This window comes from Clinocottus analis, unplaced genomic scaffold, assembly GCF_023055335.1.
Source record: "Clinocottus analis isolate CAN_PGR_092001 unplaced genomic scaffold, fCliAna1.0.p SCAF_12, whole genome shotgun sequence".
NCBI lineage: Eukaryota > Metazoa > Chordata > Actinopteri > Perciformes > Cottidae > Clinocottus > Clinocottus analis.
Window position 1 is genome coordinate 13,307,000 of NW_027175843.1, and position 20,463 is coordinate 13,327,462.

Here is a 20,463-nt window from a genome sequence, read left to right on the forward strand (position 1 = left end):
TGAATTAAATAGTTGGCAGCACTAATGCAAAAATCCTGGAAATACAATTTTTGCATAATACAGTTCATACTGCAAAACAGCCTGCAAAGGCCTCATCCAGAATCAGTTCCCTCATATGATCCAAAATGTGGCAACAAAAATGGCAACAGCATACTATTTGAATCTTTTACGTATACTTGTCACGTAGTTCAGTGCCCCGCTGTGCCCTGTATTGAATCATCTTAATTTATTCAGTTCCTCCAGTCATATATGGAGGTCCATAATTAAATTTGTCACGCTCTGTCTTTGATTTGTAGCATTGCCCTAATCTAGTTCTCAACCATTTCTCAAATGGTCTAAATGCCAATCAAACCTCTTTTCATTCACTCAACAGAGAAATTATGAGGTGCTTTCTCATTTGTTTGTTTAGTTGCATGTAGACACTTGGAGGCCCTGCCGGAGGAACTGTGGCGTATGTTTCTATTTTACAAACTTTGGATGTTTTACATCCTGCGTCATTCTACTTATTGCAGGAACTTTAAAGAGGTTTTGAGAAATGGGCAAAAGTGCCACTATACTGAGAAATTAGTTATTTTGCAGAAATAAAAGGTTTTATTCAAATTGAACGATCCATCTAAAATGGTGAATGTAATGTTTGCAGGTGGCGCCAAAGAAGCCAGTGTGCTGGTTTACTTGGATCATCTTGGGGGTGTGGCCTGTCCTGGCCCTCCTCGGAGTGCTGATCCAATGGAAAGTCACTGCCGAGGGATTTTCTCACACAGAAGGTGAGTAGTGATGCTGCTTCATACACATCCAGACTCTATTAACCAGGTTCAGCAGCTGACTTAGGACACAGGTATTGGTGCACGGTGGAGCACAATGTTTTAGAATCACCATCTGGCCATATTTGTTGATTTTGCATTTTGGCACCAGGAGATACTCGTTTTCATTTTAATTTCGTTTTAATTTGATGGAACACTAACTTTATATGAAGACTGGACAGAATATAATTTGTCAATGGTCCGTAGTTTCTTTTGCATTGGTAATTGGAGATTATGGTAAAATATGTCATTGTCACAGGGCTCATAACTGAAATGCAGACCCTTGTAGAGCAGTTTGAATAAAAGAAAGAGGAGCGGAGACATGTTACAGAGACATGCATGGGGAAAGGAATAAAGGTCAACTGAGTGAAAGGAGTCAGGTGATATAAAAGGGTGGAAATCAACCAGGAACAAATCCTGGACAAAGAGAATTACAGGTTTGGAAAATTCCCTGAAAATTCAGCAACCTGGCTGGAAATGATAATGTCTGAGGCGGAAGGGATGTGTCTTTCTGACTGTAGCCAAGACTTGGATCTTTTCCGTAGAGCATTTGAATAAAAACGTAATAAAAGCAAATGTATTCATGAAAATGCCCAAACACGCAGCTTTTGAATTACGGCTGGAATAAAACTATAGTCTGACAAAGCTTCTGCTCAAACCTGGAACACACGATGGATTAAACTGCTGATCCCAGGGAGGTGGTGCTCTCCTCACTGTGTCTGCTCTAGCTTTATGGCAAAGCAGACCACGGACACAAGCTCCGGGCAAGCATGAAGAAAAAGTTACCTAACCTTTCGTCTATTATCACGTTTTAGGGCAATGTGTTTGAGGCTGTATCTTCATATAAATATACAGGATTCGTAATTGATGGATCTCTCTCTTTTGAGATTGAAATTTAGCAACTTTTGAAGAGGACGAAGCTGAGGCTGAATTTTTATTTCAGAAAAAAGCCTTGCTTTTCTTTTGATGCAAAAAGGAGACGAGTTGCTGCTACTTTTATGTCTGTGATAGATGTTTTATATATGTATGCACCTTCGCAATGCCTTCAACCTTTAGATACTCTATGGATTCCTGAGGTTCATTACACATCTTAAGGCTCTCACTCACCATGTCCTGCATCGTCTATCCGAATCATTCATGTCCTTATTAATAAGGCATTTTTTAATCTGCAAAGTACTGTCTCTGCTCTGTGACATATACGCAAGCTACCTTCAGTATCTGTACCTTCTTTAAATGGGAAAAAAGGACTTTTATGTATGCTGATCCTGGAGCTTGGAAATACATGCAGATTGATGTTGGTCTAGGGGAGCTGGTGTCGCAAAGTGTTTTCAAGAATTGTGAAGGTACATCAGGTTGTCGATGCTTTAACTGAGCTTGCCTCTGTGTGATCCAGGATCCAAAAAGCATGCCAAGTACCTCGAGTGATGATGAGGCTTGTTTTTGTCTCAACTTCACAAAGGCCACTACGGAGTGCTGACATTTTATCAGGACAGACAAATCTATCCTAACTTTATTAAATCGGCAGTTTTATCAGCAGGTTAGGAAATTACAGCCGTTGTGAGGACAGGGAACACTGTGTGTGTTTGTGTGTGTGTGAGGCAGAGTCTTAATACACCGACATTAGTGTTGTCAGCAGAACGTGCCATTGACAGAGACAGCCTTAATCTGTTCTGGAAGCAACCACAACACAGATGGCAAGATGACACACACACACACACACACACACACACACACACACACACACACACACACACACACAAGGCAGCACTCAATACACAGAGCTCATACACATGAACAGCCTCAGACAGAGGCAGAAATATACAGGGGCGAAGTCTCTTGCTCACTCTTGCACTAACTACACACACATATACTCTGACACTTGATCTTTGCTGACGCGTGGCATGCAGAGTTAAACAGTGTCTCCGGAAAAGTCACACATGGGCTCAAATAATGGGATTAAACAGCAGGCTGCCGTGGCTTCCAGTCAGAGGGTGTGGGCAAAGAGATAGAGGAAGCTTTCTAGTAGTATTTAGAAAGAAATTGCAATATGTATGGGGGGAAAGAGACCGAAAAATGAGAAGCCACATGAGGCAAATACATACAGTAAAGGGTAAAAACTGCAATATATATGGCCTTTGTTTGGGAAGAAGAATTAGGGAGAGGCTCGAGCCAGATAACTATAAATGTTACTGTAGTTCATTCTGCTTTGTGATAAGAGCCAGGACAGTAAGGGTCACCTTTGTGTCACTTTGAAACCCATTTAAATATACCAAAGCGGCGCGTATCCTTAAATATAACTTTTAAAACAGAAAAATATATTTACACTTGTCAGAGTTGTCTGTCGTTATTGATAGGAGGCATTGTTTTGAAAGACAAAGACTGGGCTGGGCCCAGGAGAGGGGAGGGCGTTGGGAGCAGGTGTACTGGGGGAAGGGCAGGGCAGGGTAATAAACTGGGGCAAAACGTGTAACCAGGGCACCTAAGTGGATCAGTAAGGAAAATCATCTGTCTGTCAGCCGGTTGAGGAGGACGCAGGCATGAACGAATGAGCACACACATGCTCCCATATTTTTCTTTGTTTGTTTGCCGATTGAACGAGCACGCAAGCACACGTACTTAATACTTGATTGACATAATTAATTCCCAACCGCCAAACAAACCTGTACCATCCTAACTAAATTGTGAACTCAAACCCTTCGCCAAACCTGAATCTAAACTGGTGCACAGCCCTTTTTAAAGAAGTGGGAACTGGCCAAAAGGTTTTCCCTCGCAAGACCTAAAGCTCCTAGTCCTCACAAAGATAGATGTACAAGAACACACACACACACACACATACACCCTCTGTCGCCAGAGGGTCCTCGGGTGGGGTGAGCTGAGGAAAAGAAAAGGGGGTATCATTAAGCAGTTTTCCTGGCAGATGGCGCCTAGTTAGCTGTCCGCCCGCACAAAGAAACAACAATAGACCTTTTAACACTTCCACACCCACCCACACACACTTTAACTGTGACGCATGCTGCCCATCTTCTTTTTCATGAGGTTCAGCCGTGTTGTTGTACATGCAGCAACTTTTTGACCTGAACATGAAATATTTCCCCGTCTCTACCGCATATTAGATCGCAGAATACATAAAACCTTACAAAACACGCAAAACTAAAAATAATCACATGGGTAATCAATGGACAGTGAGACAGAATGGATTTTGGGCATCCTTAGCTGGGATGAGTGTGAAAGTAACACGAGCACGCTCACCCACTCACAATATGTCAGTACATGCTGCAAGGAAAATGATCTGTCTGCCAAAGGATTGAAAAGAATGAAGGAAATTATGAAATAGACATTGGTGTTTTTTCTTTTTGCAGCCTGTTCTTACAATAACCCTTCCTAGGAATGGCTAACCATCAGTATTCAAAAGATAGTTTAAATATCCAAACTATCTGATTGAAGGTTTCTCTTTTGTTTTTGGTCAGTCTGATGTATTTTAATGTGTCCTTTCCTCTTGACTTAATCGGTTACTTTTGTTTTGGTTCGCGCTGAAAGCTGTATTGTTCTGTCTTTATCATCCTCTCTCTCCCTTGTGATTATCTGTCGTTCCCTCTCTCTCCACACATTATCACATCTCTGGTCTCTTTGTCTCCAGTGGTTTTGAGTCGACAGCAACGGAGGGTTCAGCTCATGCGCATCCGACAGCGGGAAGAGAGGCTGAAAAAGGAGAAGGAGAACAAAAAGAAGAAAAAACGAGAGACCCTGAAGACCACCCACAAACAGAAAGCCCACACCCACCACCATCACCACCACCACCAGCAGTACCATCACCCTGCGGCATCCCACCCTCATCACCAAGCCCAGAGCTCCCAGCCACCTAAAGTCCCTCCTCCTCCTCAGACAGAACCCGGCTACCAGCGCAAGGCAAACCCTAAAAGGCGCTTTGATGGAGATGTACTTTCACCGGTGAGATGAAGGGGCTCCTTCTTCTAAAAATGAAATGAGAAAAGTTAACTAATCGGTTGAAATGTCATGCTTTCAAGATATTTCAAGAAATATTCAAATAAGCTTTCTGTTCATATTTTCAATGTTTCTATTTTATGTGCGAATAATTTAAAACAAACAAGTATCCAGAAACGTGTCTTTTCACTGTGTTTAGGACACCTTTTGAAATAATGGGTCCAGATGTACAGACACCAGAGATCCTTTTTCACTCCGTTGTCCTTTTTTTCATCAATTTTCTCAATCACATGGATATTTTACTTATTCCATATTACACCTTGAAAAGCATAGTTTGAGAAATACTATTATTTGCTTTATTTGCCAAGATTAATGTCACTCCCATGTGAGTATGTTCAATACAGAACAGCTGGCTCAGCTGCCATTGAGCTTAGTTAGCATGACGATTAGAGACAGCTAACCTACAACGGTAACACAATCTACCTACCTTTAAATTGAATAGACAGATACAAGAATGGTATTGATCTTTTTCTCTTTTTCTTCACAAAAGTGAAGAAGTGTACTCTTTCGCGACTGCTGTTTGTGCACTTTACTGTCATTATAAATCACAGCATGCGCACTGTATATGTCTACTCCAACCCTGTATCATCTGCCTGTCCACAGAGCTACATCAAGAATTTCAGGGACCGACAAACAGACAGACGAGCCTACTCCCACAGTCGAATGATGAGCCGCTCCCGCATGGCTGAACTCGACTACGACTGCGGCTCTCGAGTGCCCCTCACAGCTCCCAGTGGACCCCCGGTTCACATCTGAGACAGGGAAATGAACATGTATACACCTAACCACACACACATTTACACAAGGCTACTTCAAACCTATTTGTCACTGTTAGGCATAGAAAACCTAACCCTGTGTGCCAACCTTATCAACTGCCTAATAACCCGACAGGAACGCACTACGTCCCTACAAGGTGGTGATCCCCACACTGGTTTACTTCTTTCAGACCTGTTAGAGGTTATATTATTTTGACCAGTTTGGTTCTGTTCTGTTCTTTATGACTTGTCAAGACACAAGAGCAGCACCTCTTCTTTTGGAGGGAGAGCAAGAAATGATTGCTTTGTCAAATCTCAAACCTAGTCATCACATACTGGACTTCAAACCTGAATCTTTTTGGAGATAATGGACATGTCTGCTGGGGAGTTGATTGAAATATCTCTGGTGAACATTTGATTTGAAGATTTTTTCTGGTTGCTTCAAGCCATACAAAGTCATTTCCAGTGGGGTTGTACTGGGGGAAACTATCAAAACATTACTTTCTCCGCGGGAGGGCTGCACCATTTCAGATATTAAAAAAAGCATCACATGGCTTCCATTGAGTAGCACAGCCTTCAATAAACCTTCCACGGCATCTTTATTTCAGGGGAAATTAAGGCGGAAGCAATTTGCTTCAAGGATTGCATTAAGAGTGCTCAGAGGACTATGAGGACAGGAAAACAACCGAAAACAGCTATCACTGAAACAGAAAGGCAGCTCTTCTTCATCATTTTCCCCACTGAAAGTTCGCCGGGTGAAGGAAGCTGTACATGAAGTCCACCTGTTAACTTCACTGACAGCCTGTGAATCCAGACATGGCAGCAAAAGTCTTGTGCTGCTTAAAACTGCAGAACAGGAACTACTTTTAGTTGTGCAGAGGATGCAAGAGTTAACACTGACGACAATTTTAATGTTATTTCACCCAGGAACACTCCGTGTGTCATTGCCTACATTTACGCCATTTTCCCAGGGGAATATGCCTGACGTGACCAGGGGGCGTGACCAGGGGGTGCGAACTTACCTCCCCATTTCTTTTGGGAAGCTACTGTATGTAATTATCCTTGTTGAAGTGTTTCTGAACGCTCACGCGTCCCTTTTCCTCTTTTTATCCAAGAGAAAGTCAACCTTTGTTGAATTTGTCGGCTGTCTCAATATAACATTAAAGCACAAAGACAAAAAAAATGCAATCTGATACTGATCATCCAGGAATTAGACAGTTCAAATTCAGAATTTGGAGGGGCCAATACATGGCAGTGAAAATGTTAAATATAGTGTCTGTGTGTGTGTGTGTGCGTGTGTGAGTGGACACAGAAGCCCTGTGGTAAGTGATGGATTGCACCACACATTGGCCAAGGAGAGGGGGATTCACTGTAGTGTATGCTGTATTGTGTTTCCTCTATGTTGCCAGTAGCCCGGTCCTGTTTAAGATGTGAATCTTATAGTTTGGATGAAGTGTTAAATGATGAAAAGGAGGAGGAGGAAGATAATCTCCTGTAAATGATGAAACATAAGGAAAAATATGAATTCATTTTGCAAATAGCGCCCTCTCATGTTTACTGCTGGACCTTTTTTTTTTCAAGACTTATTGTTTTCGTGTGCATATGTTTGTGTGTTACATGCATTGGCGTGTGAATGTCTTTTTGAATTCAAATGTGCTCCGAGCATTAATGTTGTTAATAACCGCTTGTACAACATCAATGTTGTACAAGCAGTATTTTCAGTACAAAGGAATTATTTTTGTTTTATTTGAACCTCTTTGGAATTGAGGCACAGTTGTTCCTCACAATAAACACCAAAATGTTACATTTTTGGGAGATTTTACACATGGTTTAGATGAACAAAAATATTCCACAGTACTGTTTTTACATACAAGATATCTAAATATGGGCTTGGCACCAGGACCAATCATTCTCACCATAACCCAGTACTGCATGAGAATCCTTGTGTAACTGTTTTCAATGTGTCAGTGTTTCAGTGTGTCACTGTTGTCGTGTGAAAACCTCCGACTTACATTTAGACTTTGGTCCTAGGGTGCACAAAACACAATCCACAATGATTGAAGAAAGGACCAACCATAGCCTATTCTGCCACAGGATCTTCTCTTTTCCCCTCCTCTTGACATGCATTATGCTAAGTCACCTTCTCTTCTGCCGTATCATTGTTATGGCAATAATGTTTTTGCAGTAGTGGCTGTACAAGTGTTATTTGAGGTTTTGCTTACACTTCAGTCCTGTTTTGATCTTCTTTTAGGGTTTTACTCTCGTCATCAATGTCTTTAACATTTTAGAAAGACAAACATTGACAAAATGGTCATTCTAAATATTAGGAAAATTTGTAAATTGGGCCTACAATAATTAATTATTAGAAATAAATTGTCAGATATTTATTATTATTTTGTTTTAGTTTCTTCTATTTTATTTCTGTTTCCTGTGCCCATCACTACTGAATAGTTGTTGGGGAAACACTTGTTGTAGATATTGAACTGTAAATAATTTTCAAATGTTCAATTGCTTTCTTTAATTTTCATGTTCACACCATGACCCCATGTGTCATATACCCAGCAGATTGGACCTGTTTATATTCTGTATGTCCCATTGGTTTGACTTGGCTGGGTGGTGGATGCACTTGTATCGTTCTCTTCCTGTTTCGACGTGTGATGTTGAAGAGCAGCAAACAAACTGAGCCTCAACTGATTATCAGCAACCATCAGTAATTCAATCATTGCTCCACATTGTGAGAAGAGATGACAATTCATTTTCATACCACCCTGTTCAAATGTGTACAAATCACCTTATTATTATTTTTATTATTATTATTGATAGCATGACTTTATATGGACCTACAATATGATAAACATTGTGATTCTACAATCTAATGGATGTGTTTGTCTCTACTGTTCCTACATTGTGAGATGCATTCAACGGTACAAATCTTATCAGAAGCATATAAAAAAGTCACACACGCATTCTGTATTTCACGTCACAGTTACGACTAAACTGCTAAGCAGCACAACAAAGGAGCCACGTGAGATTTTCTACGCCTGAATTCCTTAACATACGTTCACCAGCTGATAGAAGAGTTCACGAAGGTTTTCTGACTTCATTTGAAGGAAATGGAAGAGGAACACGCTGCCCTTCTTTTGTTGTCCTACAATCATTGGGAAGCTGATGGCATTGGTAGCAGTTGCAAAGAAACCGTGTCAGACAGAAAGTTCTGATCAAAAAGGCTCCAAAGCATTGAAATGACCGCCTCTCACTTTATTTCTCTCTGTGTCTTTGTTCAGCCTCATTCCTTTTTCTTTGTGTCCAAATAACCTTTTCATTACATTTGTGCCCCCCCCCCCCTCTCTCTCTCTCTCTCTTTCTTCTCTCTCTCTCTCTCTCTCTCTCTCTCTCTCTCTCTCTCTCTCTCTCTGTCTCGTTTTCTCCCTGTACCACTCTCCCGGTCTCGCGCCCATTTTTGCATGTTCGTGCTGCCCTTGCTGTATTTTTCTTTTTCTCTTTCCTCCTTCACCCCCACTTTTTTCTTTTTTTTTTAATCTTTGCTGACATTTTCAGTCCAGTGCCTTTAGACACAAAATGGACTATATAATTCTTGATGCTGTGCTAATCTGCTTCCTGCAAGAAACAAAGCACAGTCGAGGCCCGCTCATTAACAAGCCATTGTGCACTTTGCTTTGCACCGAGATCAGTCCTGTTACTGATAATTTCAACAGAAAAGCAACTGCTATTTTTTTTTATAAAAGGGAATTAAATGTTAACAAAAGACTTACGCTTGGATGGGAAAGCGATCATTTAAGACAGCTAAAACAGCTCAGATCAGATGATGAATGTAGTGGGTAAGTAGTCCATAAAGGAACCAATGCAAAGGCATGTGCGCTATCTGAAGAATACTAATGAGTAGATTTAAAATGGAGACTATCTTACACAATACACGTACTATGGATACTGCCACAAAAACCAACAACAGTTTTCTTTGATCACAAAATCTTTAGAAAATGGCTGACTCAAGTAACAAACGGTGGTAACAAATGTCTTTATTTGATTTTCTGGCCACAGGGAAGCAGTGTAACATGGTCACCCATACTCATACAATCAAGCACCCAGCAGATGCTTTTGAGCTCAAACTTAAAACATGACTGAGTTCCTTTGTCATTAGATGTTTGTGTTTCAGACACAACATCTCACTTTCCTTGAATCAGTTACACAAATAGAAGCCTTTCTTTATCAATTTATACACGTGTACATTTGCACAGAAAGACTTGGAATATGTGCAGTGAACGGTAAACTTTACAATATTACTTTCCGGCCTTTTGATCCGTCATGCACTTTGAAAACCTCCCTGTGGATACTGGGCCTACGTAAACCTTGTTGTTGATTGAAAACTCTTTTCTTCCCATTTAAATGTTTGCAGACAAGATATAACAAACTCAGTTGTTTTTGATTGAAGGAAAGTCTCATGAATATAGCATACATCTTGGAATGACCATATTTAAAACCAGGCAAAAGACAGTGATTGAGCATAGACTGCATCTGTCCTGTTAAAGATGTCTACTGGTTGAATTCGCTCATATCATTTTGTGTTCACATTCAAATCAGCTTAAATGTTCAACGTTTTGTCTCTAAAAATAGGTTCAGCTTCTAAATCGTGGTAGGAAAATATCCATTGTTGTCCTATTTTTCATTAATTGGTTATATATAGTGTTTCTAACGTTGCCTCGTCCGGTTTACATGATGTCCTGCTGATGCTGTGTGGACTCGCTGACAACCTGAAGAGGAGGAAGAAAAGAACATATATATTAATTATCTATGTTAAGGACTGGAGAATGTTGCAGATTATACGTGAGAGCATTTTCCATCAACGGTGAAGGAGGTCTTTTTTGTTTGTGGTGAAGTGCTGTGCATGGGGACGGGCTCTGAAAGTGAAGCCGGTGAGGAGTGTTGAGGTTAACTTATGTGTCTATAAAGGCTTGGCACAAACTACCAGATTTTATACACGGAGTTAGAGACGAGAAATGTTTTTGCAGCTGTGATTTCAAGACATAGATCGCTTTATACTCTCTGTAGGATCCATTCTGTCATGGCTGTCATAGCCACATGCAAACTTCAGCCTATTCTAGGCACAGATCCCAAATCTGGTAGTTTGCTTCCGTCACCAGTGAACAGATGATAGTGAGATATTAGAACCAGACTTACAGAATGGGCACTAGCGCCCTGGCTCATAGAATACTTCATCTGGACAAAAATATAACAAATTAAAATGATTCAGTTGGAAGATTGTAATTGTCATCTCTTAATTATAGCTCAAATATATAGGTGCAAAACTTTGATCCCAATATATTAGGCTATGTGTGTGTTGAGTATCACAGCGACACAATGTGTTTGTGTGTGTGCTCAAACCTCTCCATCGCGGGTCTCGATGGTCTTGATGAGAACGGTCTTCTTGGAGTGAACCTCTGAGGGGCGCTGATGCTGGAACTCAGGACTGGTCTCTGAAACAATGCATTCACACAGCTCGTTTACGACTTCATGAACTGACACAATGAGCGTTGCTCCACTTACACAATGTGCATTCAGTCAGAAGACATAAGCTCAGTATTGTTCTAGTTAATTGCTATGAACAACACGAGGACATGCTTTGCACATGAAGGGGACAGCAATGAAACACTCTGTGGAGCTAGTATGACTGCCACTTCAAACTCCTACTCATATTCATTCATCATCTTTAATTACTGCTCACTGTTTTCATTGAAGCAGCCACAAAGTGGCTTAAGGAAAGATATTGACAGAGATTGATTGCACATTTGGACTATTGATGCATGATGCGAATGGGCTTGTGTGATTATTGATGGGTGGCTTGTTGATGATTGCCCCTGTGCATAAAAAGCCATGAAGGTTTTTGACATGTCATATATCGCCACACAGTGGTTAGACAGTGTCACTGCAGGTACGCAACTTGAAATGGCCTCAAAATAGCAGCTGCCATATACAGTCACAAGCTATTATTAGTCTTTTCTTTTATCCCTCATTGACTCATCTGGAATGTAAAATGCATTGTATGGGTATTTATATGTGAAGGTAATGATGTCTACTGTTGCCCCTACCTCTGAATCCAATAGAGGAGTAAGCAGACTGGGTTTGCCCGGTGGTAGTGATCCTGAAGGAAAAACATAATTCAATATCACAAGCCGGTAATAGGAGGGAAATAGAAAGTTCGATGGGAAGAGATAAGTCTTAAGCCGTCTAGCTTCATCCACATCCAAATGTGAACACACACACACACACACACATACCTGCTCTCCTCTCCCTCCAGCAGCTTGCGGTAGGTGGCGATTTCAATATCAAGGGCCATCTTCACATTGAGGAGGTCCTGGTACTCTCTCAGGTGACGAGCCATATCATCCTTTAAGTCAACACAGAAGAGTTTGGATTGTCTGCTTGAACAAACTTCACCCTGAGGACATCCTCAACAGTACATTGACCAAAACGCTTGCTGTAAAGCTGTCCGATCACAAACACGGGCAGTGTGTTTCTATTGGAGGTTTCATTTAATGAATTTGTATAATCAGTTACGCAGTGGCTAGATCTATGATCGCTAGTCAATGATTGAATACGTTTGATGGTACTTTCTATAATCTGCTGGAATGGACTGAATAGTCCGTGTAAAATCACAAAGCTAATTACCTTCATCTTAGCAATTTCTTCCTCCAGCCGTGTGATATTATCCTGGTAGCCAGAAGCCTCGAGGGTCATGCGGTCCTCCATGTCTCTCATCTGGCGCAGCAGAGACTCGTTCTACAAGGGAACAGATGCATGAAGTTAAAAGTGGAAGAAAGTGGTCAAACGCAGAATGAAAGGCAGAAGAAGAAAAAGCGGTGTGCCTTGACAGAGAGTACAGATGTGTTTACCAGTCATTTCAACAACACTGAGATGGACTGCAGGCGATACTCACAGTGCCCTTGAGTGAGTCAATCTCACAGGTGAAGGACTGTATCTGGTGCCTGTACTCCATGGTCTCCTGCTTGGACTGACGCAGAGCATCATTGTTCTTATTCACAGCCTGGTTCAGATCAGACACCTGAGGAGAGAGGGGATGAGGGCTTAACACAAAAGCTGAACCAGAGTGTGTGTGTGTGTGTGTGGTGTGTGCACATGCTCACGCCCTTACCTTAGACTTGTACCAGTCCTCAGCCTCTGCGATGTTCTTGGCGGCAATGCCCTCATACTGCACACGGATGTCCCTCAGGGCAGAAGTCAGGTCGGGTTTGGACATGTCCATCTGGACCTGCACCTGTGTTTCCTGCATTTGGCTCTGCAGCTCGCGGATCTCCTGCAAGGTGACATGAGGATAACACAATAAGAAAGGAATTATGACAGGGTGGTTTTTGTTGTGGGAAACAGTTTAAGAATTTCGAATTTGGCATCCTACATTAATGACTTCAGCTATATATTGATATAGAGGTAACAATGTTTTTGAAAATTAGCTCAGTAAGACATTATTAAAACAATATTAGACATCAAGAATAGTACTGGTTAACATAGTGAAACAAGTAAGCTTTGGTCGCACTCAGCTGTCTTCCTGGTCAAAACGAAAGATATAAAAAGCTTTGCATCTGTTCGCATGCACACATTCTTTCTCTCCCTCTCTATCGCCCTGACACACACACACACACACACACACACACACACACACACACACACACACACACACACAGACAGCAGCTGCCATGCTCTTCTATCAATCGGCAGTTCAGCATTTCTGAGAGGTCAAAGCTGAGGCAGAGATAACAAAATGTCAAGAAGAGAACTCAAACGTGTCACCATATGTATGGGTGTGTAGCTCGGTCTTTGCATGTATGCGTGTCCAGTAGAGTAGTATGGAGTATGTATGTAGCTGTAGTAAGATTTGCTTACCTATGTATATGCCCAAATAGTTACAGTTTGTATTGGTGTATCAGGAGAGTGAGGGACTGTGTAAACGTGCACACAAAATAAAGAGTTGCTGTATGAAAAAGGACATGCCATCCTAACATACATAATACGTAGACACTGCACTGTTTATAGACATAACAACAGACCTCTTCATGAATCTTCTTGAGGAAGGCAATCTCCTCTTGCAGGCTCTCAATGCGTCTCTCCAGGTCCAGCCTGGCCAGAGTGGCATTGTCAACATCCTGGATACAACACAGAAACAAAACTATTATTTATCATAACTTACAGAAGAGGTGCAAATGTGGAGCGTAAAAAAGAAGCTGATAGGAATGAAGTGTTTAATGGAAAAGTGACGAAAGTTGTGAAGGCATGGAGTGTTTACATTTTTACTTCAGGCTTTGGGGATAAAATGAGAAATGTTGAAATGTACTCAGATAAAGATTGTAAGGGAATAGAGAACGTACAGCTCTGAAGGCAGAAAGGTTGTTCTCTGCCTCTTCCTTCTGGTGGATCTCTTCCTGCAGTCTGGAGAGAAGAAGGACGGAGAAGGTTCAAACACAAAACAACTATGTTTGAGAGCACAGCTTCTTCCCCAGGGACCAATTACTAGACAAACACACTTGTCACACCTCTCATTCCTTCAGCCTTTTGCCCTCTGTTCTTTTCAGCTTATAATATTAGAACCGACTCGACAATGACACATTTATTTGTGTTCATATCCACACACACACTAAACCAAGTCTTCAACCAGAAATGTAATTGATCTACATTATGGGGATGTGCATTTTTTGTCCCCAAAAGGGAGGGCGAGACCCCATAATGTGACCGTCTAAACCGATGTATATCCTTCCGACATGAGTAATACATGCATGAGCACATACACACATTTGCTTTTTGAGTCCTGGACCTGTGATGCAGCTGCTGCCACACGTTTCAGAATCAGAAGGGTAACAATGAGAAAGGAACAGAGTGGTGTGCCCTCGGTGGTGCTGTCCCTAAAATTAGCATTTCACTTTGTCCCCCCGAAAAACTGGAAAATGTAGAAATGCATGCATGGAATGTATGCGTTTACAAACTGCAAAGGTGCCTCTAGAGGTGACTAAAGTCACTGATATATTAAGGTGAGTTAAATGCAGTATATTGTTGCTGTTCCTGTTGTCTGTGTACATATGTATAGATATATATGGCTGTGTTTGTAGGTGTGTGTGTGTGTGTGTGTGTGTGTGTGTGTGTGTGTGTGTGTGTGTGTGCATGCGTGTCTGCATTGTAACTGTTGACAGGCAGGGGGTCTCTGTGTGTATTTTGATCTCAGTGAGAGCAGCAGGTGCTTTGGCGAGCTTCACTCAATGCTGCAGGCAACAATTTAAAAATGGCTGATGGAAAAAAAAGTGAACGTTCTTTACACACTTCAATTCAAGGGAAGTTGCTTGCTATTGCAGTGACAGAAATACAAATTCCAAAGAGCTGACCCAGTAGTCACAAATAGACCACTCAGAGATACACCCACAGCTCTCTCTCTCTTTCTCTCTCTCTCTCGGTCACAGGATTTTGTTCAATATTTGTTCTTTTTATCTTAGTTTACATTCACAAACACAACCGGCTGTATGTGTTCATCTGTCGTTTGTGTCTGTCTACTTCTCTTTCTGCTCGGCTAAAACTGTACCTGTTTGTCTATCCTCACCTTCATTCATATGGGCCTAAAGAAAAAATTGAAGGGTCATCATATGATGAACGTGAAAATAATTACAATATTTGTGTTACACCTATTTTATGAAAGGTGGACATCACCATTTGCTTAAACTGCCTATCACAGTCCAAAAAAGTTGGGAACTCCTGACAGTTTTACTCCCCAATAATAGAAGAGCAACATGACCGGGACTGCCTCAACTATTCAGATTGAGTTCATTTTTCTGAAACAGTTAACATCTTTCTCATTAAACTTTTTGGAGCCTCGTAGCTGCATCAGCAACATACATTCTTCCCTCCGCTCTTTTTCCTCATTGTTGCGTCCATTGGTACTTGTCATTCAATCCGCTTGTTTAGCCATCCTGTAACCTACCTCTGCTTCAGTTTCTGCATGTCATCCGCCAGGTTGTCTCTGTCAACCTCCACACGGGCACGCTGGTTGGAGAGGGCCTCTATTTGCCTCCTCAGCTCCCTCATTTCCTCCTCAAACATCTCCGCCACTCGCCCGGGCCCCTCGCGGCCCCTCATCTGCTCAATCTCCGCCGTCAGCGCTGAATTCTGCTGCTCCAGGAAACGCACCTTCTCGATGTAGCTGGCGAAGCGGTCATTAAGGTGCTGAAGCTCGGCCTTCTCATTGGTCCTTGTATTGAGGAAGTCCTGGTTCATGGCATCGGCCAGGTTGAAGTCGAGTTTCTCGCCAGCATAGGTGCGCATGGCTGAAGAGGAGCCAAACCCTGCTCCCCCAGCACCAGAGGACATCCGGTATGAAGAATAGGAGGGACTAGCGCTGTTCTTAACTTCATAGACTCTGGAAGACATGCGGCTTTGAGAGCTGCGGCCGCCACCTCCGGATGAGAAGACGGAGGACATTGGGGTCGACCCGATACCAGAGCCGAAGGTGCGACGGTACGAGGAGGCCGTCTGGGCCGAAGAGGAATACGACTTACTCATGGCTGGTTGACTGTTTGGTTATCTTGGGGTCTTGATGGAGGGGCCGAGAACCTAACTGTCCAACTAGGCAACTGGGAGAGAAGCGAAGTGAAGAAATACCAGACACTGAGCGCAGCTATTTGTAGTTACCACGCCCACTCTCACCCCAACGCCTCCTGTTCGCCCTCCCTCGGTCTCTATTCGCCCTGTGTTTATTCCCACAACTCCTCCCCTCAACTTTACCTTCAACCCAATTTTCCTTCAATTGATCACATTGTAAGATTTCAAATCCAGACCCCAACCTGAGGAAAGATTACAGTCGACCCATTGGGGAAGATAGCTTAAGAAAGGGATACCCCAAGTTCTTCCATTCCTACTTCAGGATACTGTCATCTAATCATCTTTAATCTATAAATGAGCATTAATGGTGCCTTTTGGTAAGACTATAAGGGTGCTTTTGAAAAAAAGGTAACAAAATAATACAACTGGTTGAGTTAAAGTGCAACTTTAGTTTAATTCGGTGTTTATCAATGTGATTAGAAATGCAATACTCTTTGTGAAGTGGTCATTTATTTTTCTTCTGAAGTAAACTCTAAACCCATTTTGTTGACTTGAAAATCCAATTTAGATTAAGTAGTAACATTAATGTTTCCCATAAATTATTGCCTTTCAAGATTAATGCAGGGAGTTGAAAAAAAAATATTAGTTAGTTGACATTTTTGTAAATCATTTTCTACAGGCCCTTCCTCCCAATCTCACCCCCCCTCACAGGCTCTTCCTTCCTAATTTCTCGCCCATGCACTCTCGATTCAGCTGTCCAAGAGTTCTGGTTTCAACTGTCGGAAAGGGCGCTGGCCTTTCCGACAGTCTGTATGTGCGTACTTGGATAGATACACTGAGGGAGTAAGTGAGTGAGTGATTCAGTCTCTGCAGTTGTCATGGGCTTGTTTCATGAACACTATCAGTAGACATTCAGAGGTAAGATAATCCACTGGGGAACTACAGTCTATATGTCAATGGACTTAAATAGATTACATCCCATTTTTAACGCATTTTAAAATAGCTTTACATGTTTGAAATAGCAGGCATACCTGCTGTAATTCAGAATGGAAGTTGTATAGCGTTTAAAGAAACCGCATCATATATATACATATATATATATATATATATATATATATATATATATATATATATATATATATACATATATATATATATATATATATATATATATATATATATATATATAAAATATTATCTAAATGTCTAAATATTATCAACCCATAACATGTTATTGACCGACACTTCTCACAACCTTAAACTGTATTAATTTAATCCCTGAAGGCACAACATATTAGTTGATCCTCATGCCACAAAATGATGTATCTTGTTTAATGTTTGAGCTACTATACTACCCTGCCAGTAGCTATACAGCTGAATAGAGTTATGTGTTTACCCTTGGTTAGATAAGGAGCAGTATGCTTTGACTGATAGAAGTGCTGCCGGGAAGGTCACTCACACTCTCCATTTTGTCATAAGTGCTCTCCACTGGACTGACACACCCTCTATGAGGGTGGACAAATCTGTACAGATCAGCAAACCACTATTGGATCAATGCAGCATTTTAAAATTTGAATTACCGTATATATATATATATATATATATATATATATATATATATATATATATATATATATATATATATATATATATATATAGGCCAATTCAGGAAAGTCGCGGAGTGAAACAAGTCACTCTTATCGTGCTGGCGTCTGATTGTCTATCGTAATTTAATGATTTAGCAAAATATTTTATATAATTCACCAGTTAAATGCCCCGTGGGGTAAAAATAGCTGCCGAACACATCGTCGTTGAGCAGTTCACACTCAACCCCAATATGTGAGCCGTGATAGCAAAAGACTACCAAAAGACATTGATTAGATTAAGGTTAAGCTAACGGTTTGGGTTTAGCAGGAAGTAGGGTTGTTAATCCTCTAAGGGAACGATATTAAATGATATTAATAATTGTGTCTGCATGGTCCTTTGCAGCGTCACACTACATATTGTGTATGCGAGTATTTGAATGATTGCTGTTGGTCTATAAAAAACAGACATTGCTCTTGCCAGAAAGCAAAAGGCTGCACAGCTGACAGCCAGTCCATCTGTCCTGCCTGTAATGGAACCTACTGTGTGTGAATGTGTTGCTGGTAACAATGATGATGATGATAATAATAAGGTCGATGATGATGACTCTAGTTCTAACCGATGCAACTTAACTAACAAGTGGGTAAGGCAATGACAATCTCTTTGCTGAATCTAAGTTTTAGAAGAAGGATGTTCTTACTTGTTGTCATTTGATAAGTCCTCATTGCATCCTTCCAAATCTCCTTAAATAAATGTAAACCTGTTTTTTTCCTCCATTTTTGTTCCTTTCTCCCAGAGTCTCTCTTTAAATCTTGGGTGGATTTGTTTAGCTAGGGCAGCTCTGTTCTATTTGACCTTTTGTCTTTTGGTGGGGCAACAGAGTCCAGGACAGTCTGAAGCTCAGAAAACTCACCAACAGACAGATAGTTAAAAATCCAGCAGAGTAACTGGTAGAAGATTGACTAAAACCACTTTGTAATCAGACACACAAATATCCTAGGTGTCAGAGTTGTGAGGGCATAGACTACTGTAAATAACCAGGTCAGGGGTCTGACGCTTTGAGTGTGTGTGGTCCGGTGTAGCCTGAGTGAGGTCAACAGATGACAGGCTATGCATAAAATCAATGACAAACAACTGGGAAGGGCAGCAGACATATGAATCACCTCAAATAAAAATGTCATCATATGTTGACGTTAAACAGGATTGTAAATTCATGGATTAAAAACACTGTTAGGCATGGGTGGTCTATAGATTATTAAAATCATGACTGGATCTTTAGAGTTTACTATAAAACCAAGATTTTCAAATGAAGCAAAACAGTATGTAAAATGGGAGCCCATTTCAAACCTCTATTGACTGACTGGGGTTGATTTAGATGTCTACTTTTTTTCCTTTTTTTTAAAATGAATTGGAGCCAAAGCAACTCCGTGGATAGTTAATGAAATGACACAAGCTAGCATGAGGAGATGCTAGTTCTCTTTAAGCGGTGCAAATTGCTTGAGCTGGACATATTTTGCAGTAATGTTGTAAATTATTTGTGTTAATTCTGAAGAACAGATTAAATGATCAGAGACAACAGAAGCGTATGTGTGTCACATGTGTGTACACGTGCTTTGTGTGGGCGTAGAGGTGTGTGGGGGGTTGCGTGTGGTCGTGCATGTATTTGTGTTTCACAGAGCAGTGTGTCTATCAGCTGCTGCTGGTGTCAGCTTTATTTTAAGCATTTGAACTCGGTTGTCGAGCCTCTTCACATAGAATCATACGACGAACAAAAATACAAAAATAACAATAATAATGTTGCTTTTTCTGACATGTATTTGTATAATGCTGACACACATACTGTGATTTCAAGTATCAAATGAAAGAAATGGTGTCCAAGCACAACCGCTAAGTATTAAATGAATTTTAGAATCTAATATATTAAGTATAATATGGAGTTATAATGCTCACATACATCAAGTAAGCAAACCGTACTAGCTTTACGCTACTGTCCCTAAATATTTGCTCATGCACTACTGAGCATGTTCCTCATTATCAGAAAGTATTTCTGTCCTTTGTGGTTCTGGGAATCCAGGACTCACCCCGGTCCCATCCAGGACTATGACTTTGCTCGTTCAACGCCAACAAGGCCCATGTGGTCCCGGTGAAATCCCTGAATAGCCAGGGGCTCAGGTTGGGAGCGTGATGCAGACACCACAAAGCAATACATACATATATATAGATATAGATAGATAGATAGATAGATAGATAGATAGATAGATAGATAGATAGATAGATAGATAGATAGATAGATAGATAGATAGATAGATAGATAGATAGATAGATATAGATATAAATGATTTCACTTACAAATGTTTCAGATATGACTTTTTGTGAGTCATTAGTTTAAACAGTTACCAGAAATGATGTTGGGGGTTTTCACTGAAACCTGATATAAGCATGATGGGACTTGATGAGCACATCGTCAGCACAACACAGAAAATGAGCTACTTCGAGTTGCCTAACAACGCCAAACACAGGAGCAATATCTGACCTGCAGCCAAGTAAGACACTCTTAAATTAGCATCCAGGTCCCGGAAATAGTTACCAACAGACAGACATACCATGCACCATGTCTGAGAATATCAACGGGACATGCCGGACAGCCGAACCCTACAGTGCCATGCCTTTATTCCTTTTTGTAAATATTGCATTATTCTAATAACATATTTGTA

General features: G+C 41.0%; 2 protein-coding genes across 2 annotated transcripts in view; one reads left to right on the plus strand and one right to left on the minus strand.

Moving 5' to 3' along the window:
• The window catches only part of tmem198aa (transmembrane protein 198aa), a 29,352-nt gene extending 20,919 nt beyond the window's left edge, over positions 1-8,433 (plus strand). The window contains exons 5-7 of the mRNA XM_068573116.1: positions 641-764; positions 4,438-4,748; positions 5,406-8,433. Of these exons, the coding sequence (XP_068429217.1) occupies positions 641-764; positions 4,438-4,748; positions 5,406-5,558 (588 nt within the window). The 3' untranslated portion in view covers positions 5,559-8,433. The remainder of the gene's footprint in view (positions 1-640; positions 765-4,437; positions 4,749-5,405) is intronic.
• A 1,141-nt stretch (positions 8,434-9,574) lies between these two features.
• Positions 9,575-16,213, minus strand: desma (desmin a). The gene is made up of 10 exons (XM_068573149.1): positions 15,549-16,213; positions 13,954-14,014; positions 13,636-13,731; positions 12,726-12,887; positions 12,510-12,635; positions 12,242-12,352; positions 11,851-11,960; positions 11,662-11,714; positions 10,958-11,049; positions 9,575-10,326 (listed from the first exon to the last, which is right to left on the minus strand). The coding sequence occupies exons 1-10, from the start codon at positions 16,124-16,126 to the stop codon at positions 10,285-10,287; spliced, it is 1,431 nt and encodes a 476-aa protein (XP_068429250.1). The 5' UTR covers positions 16,127-16,213; the 3' UTR covers positions 9,575-10,284.
• Between the last annotated feature and the right edge of the window lie 4,250 nt (positions 16,214-20,463).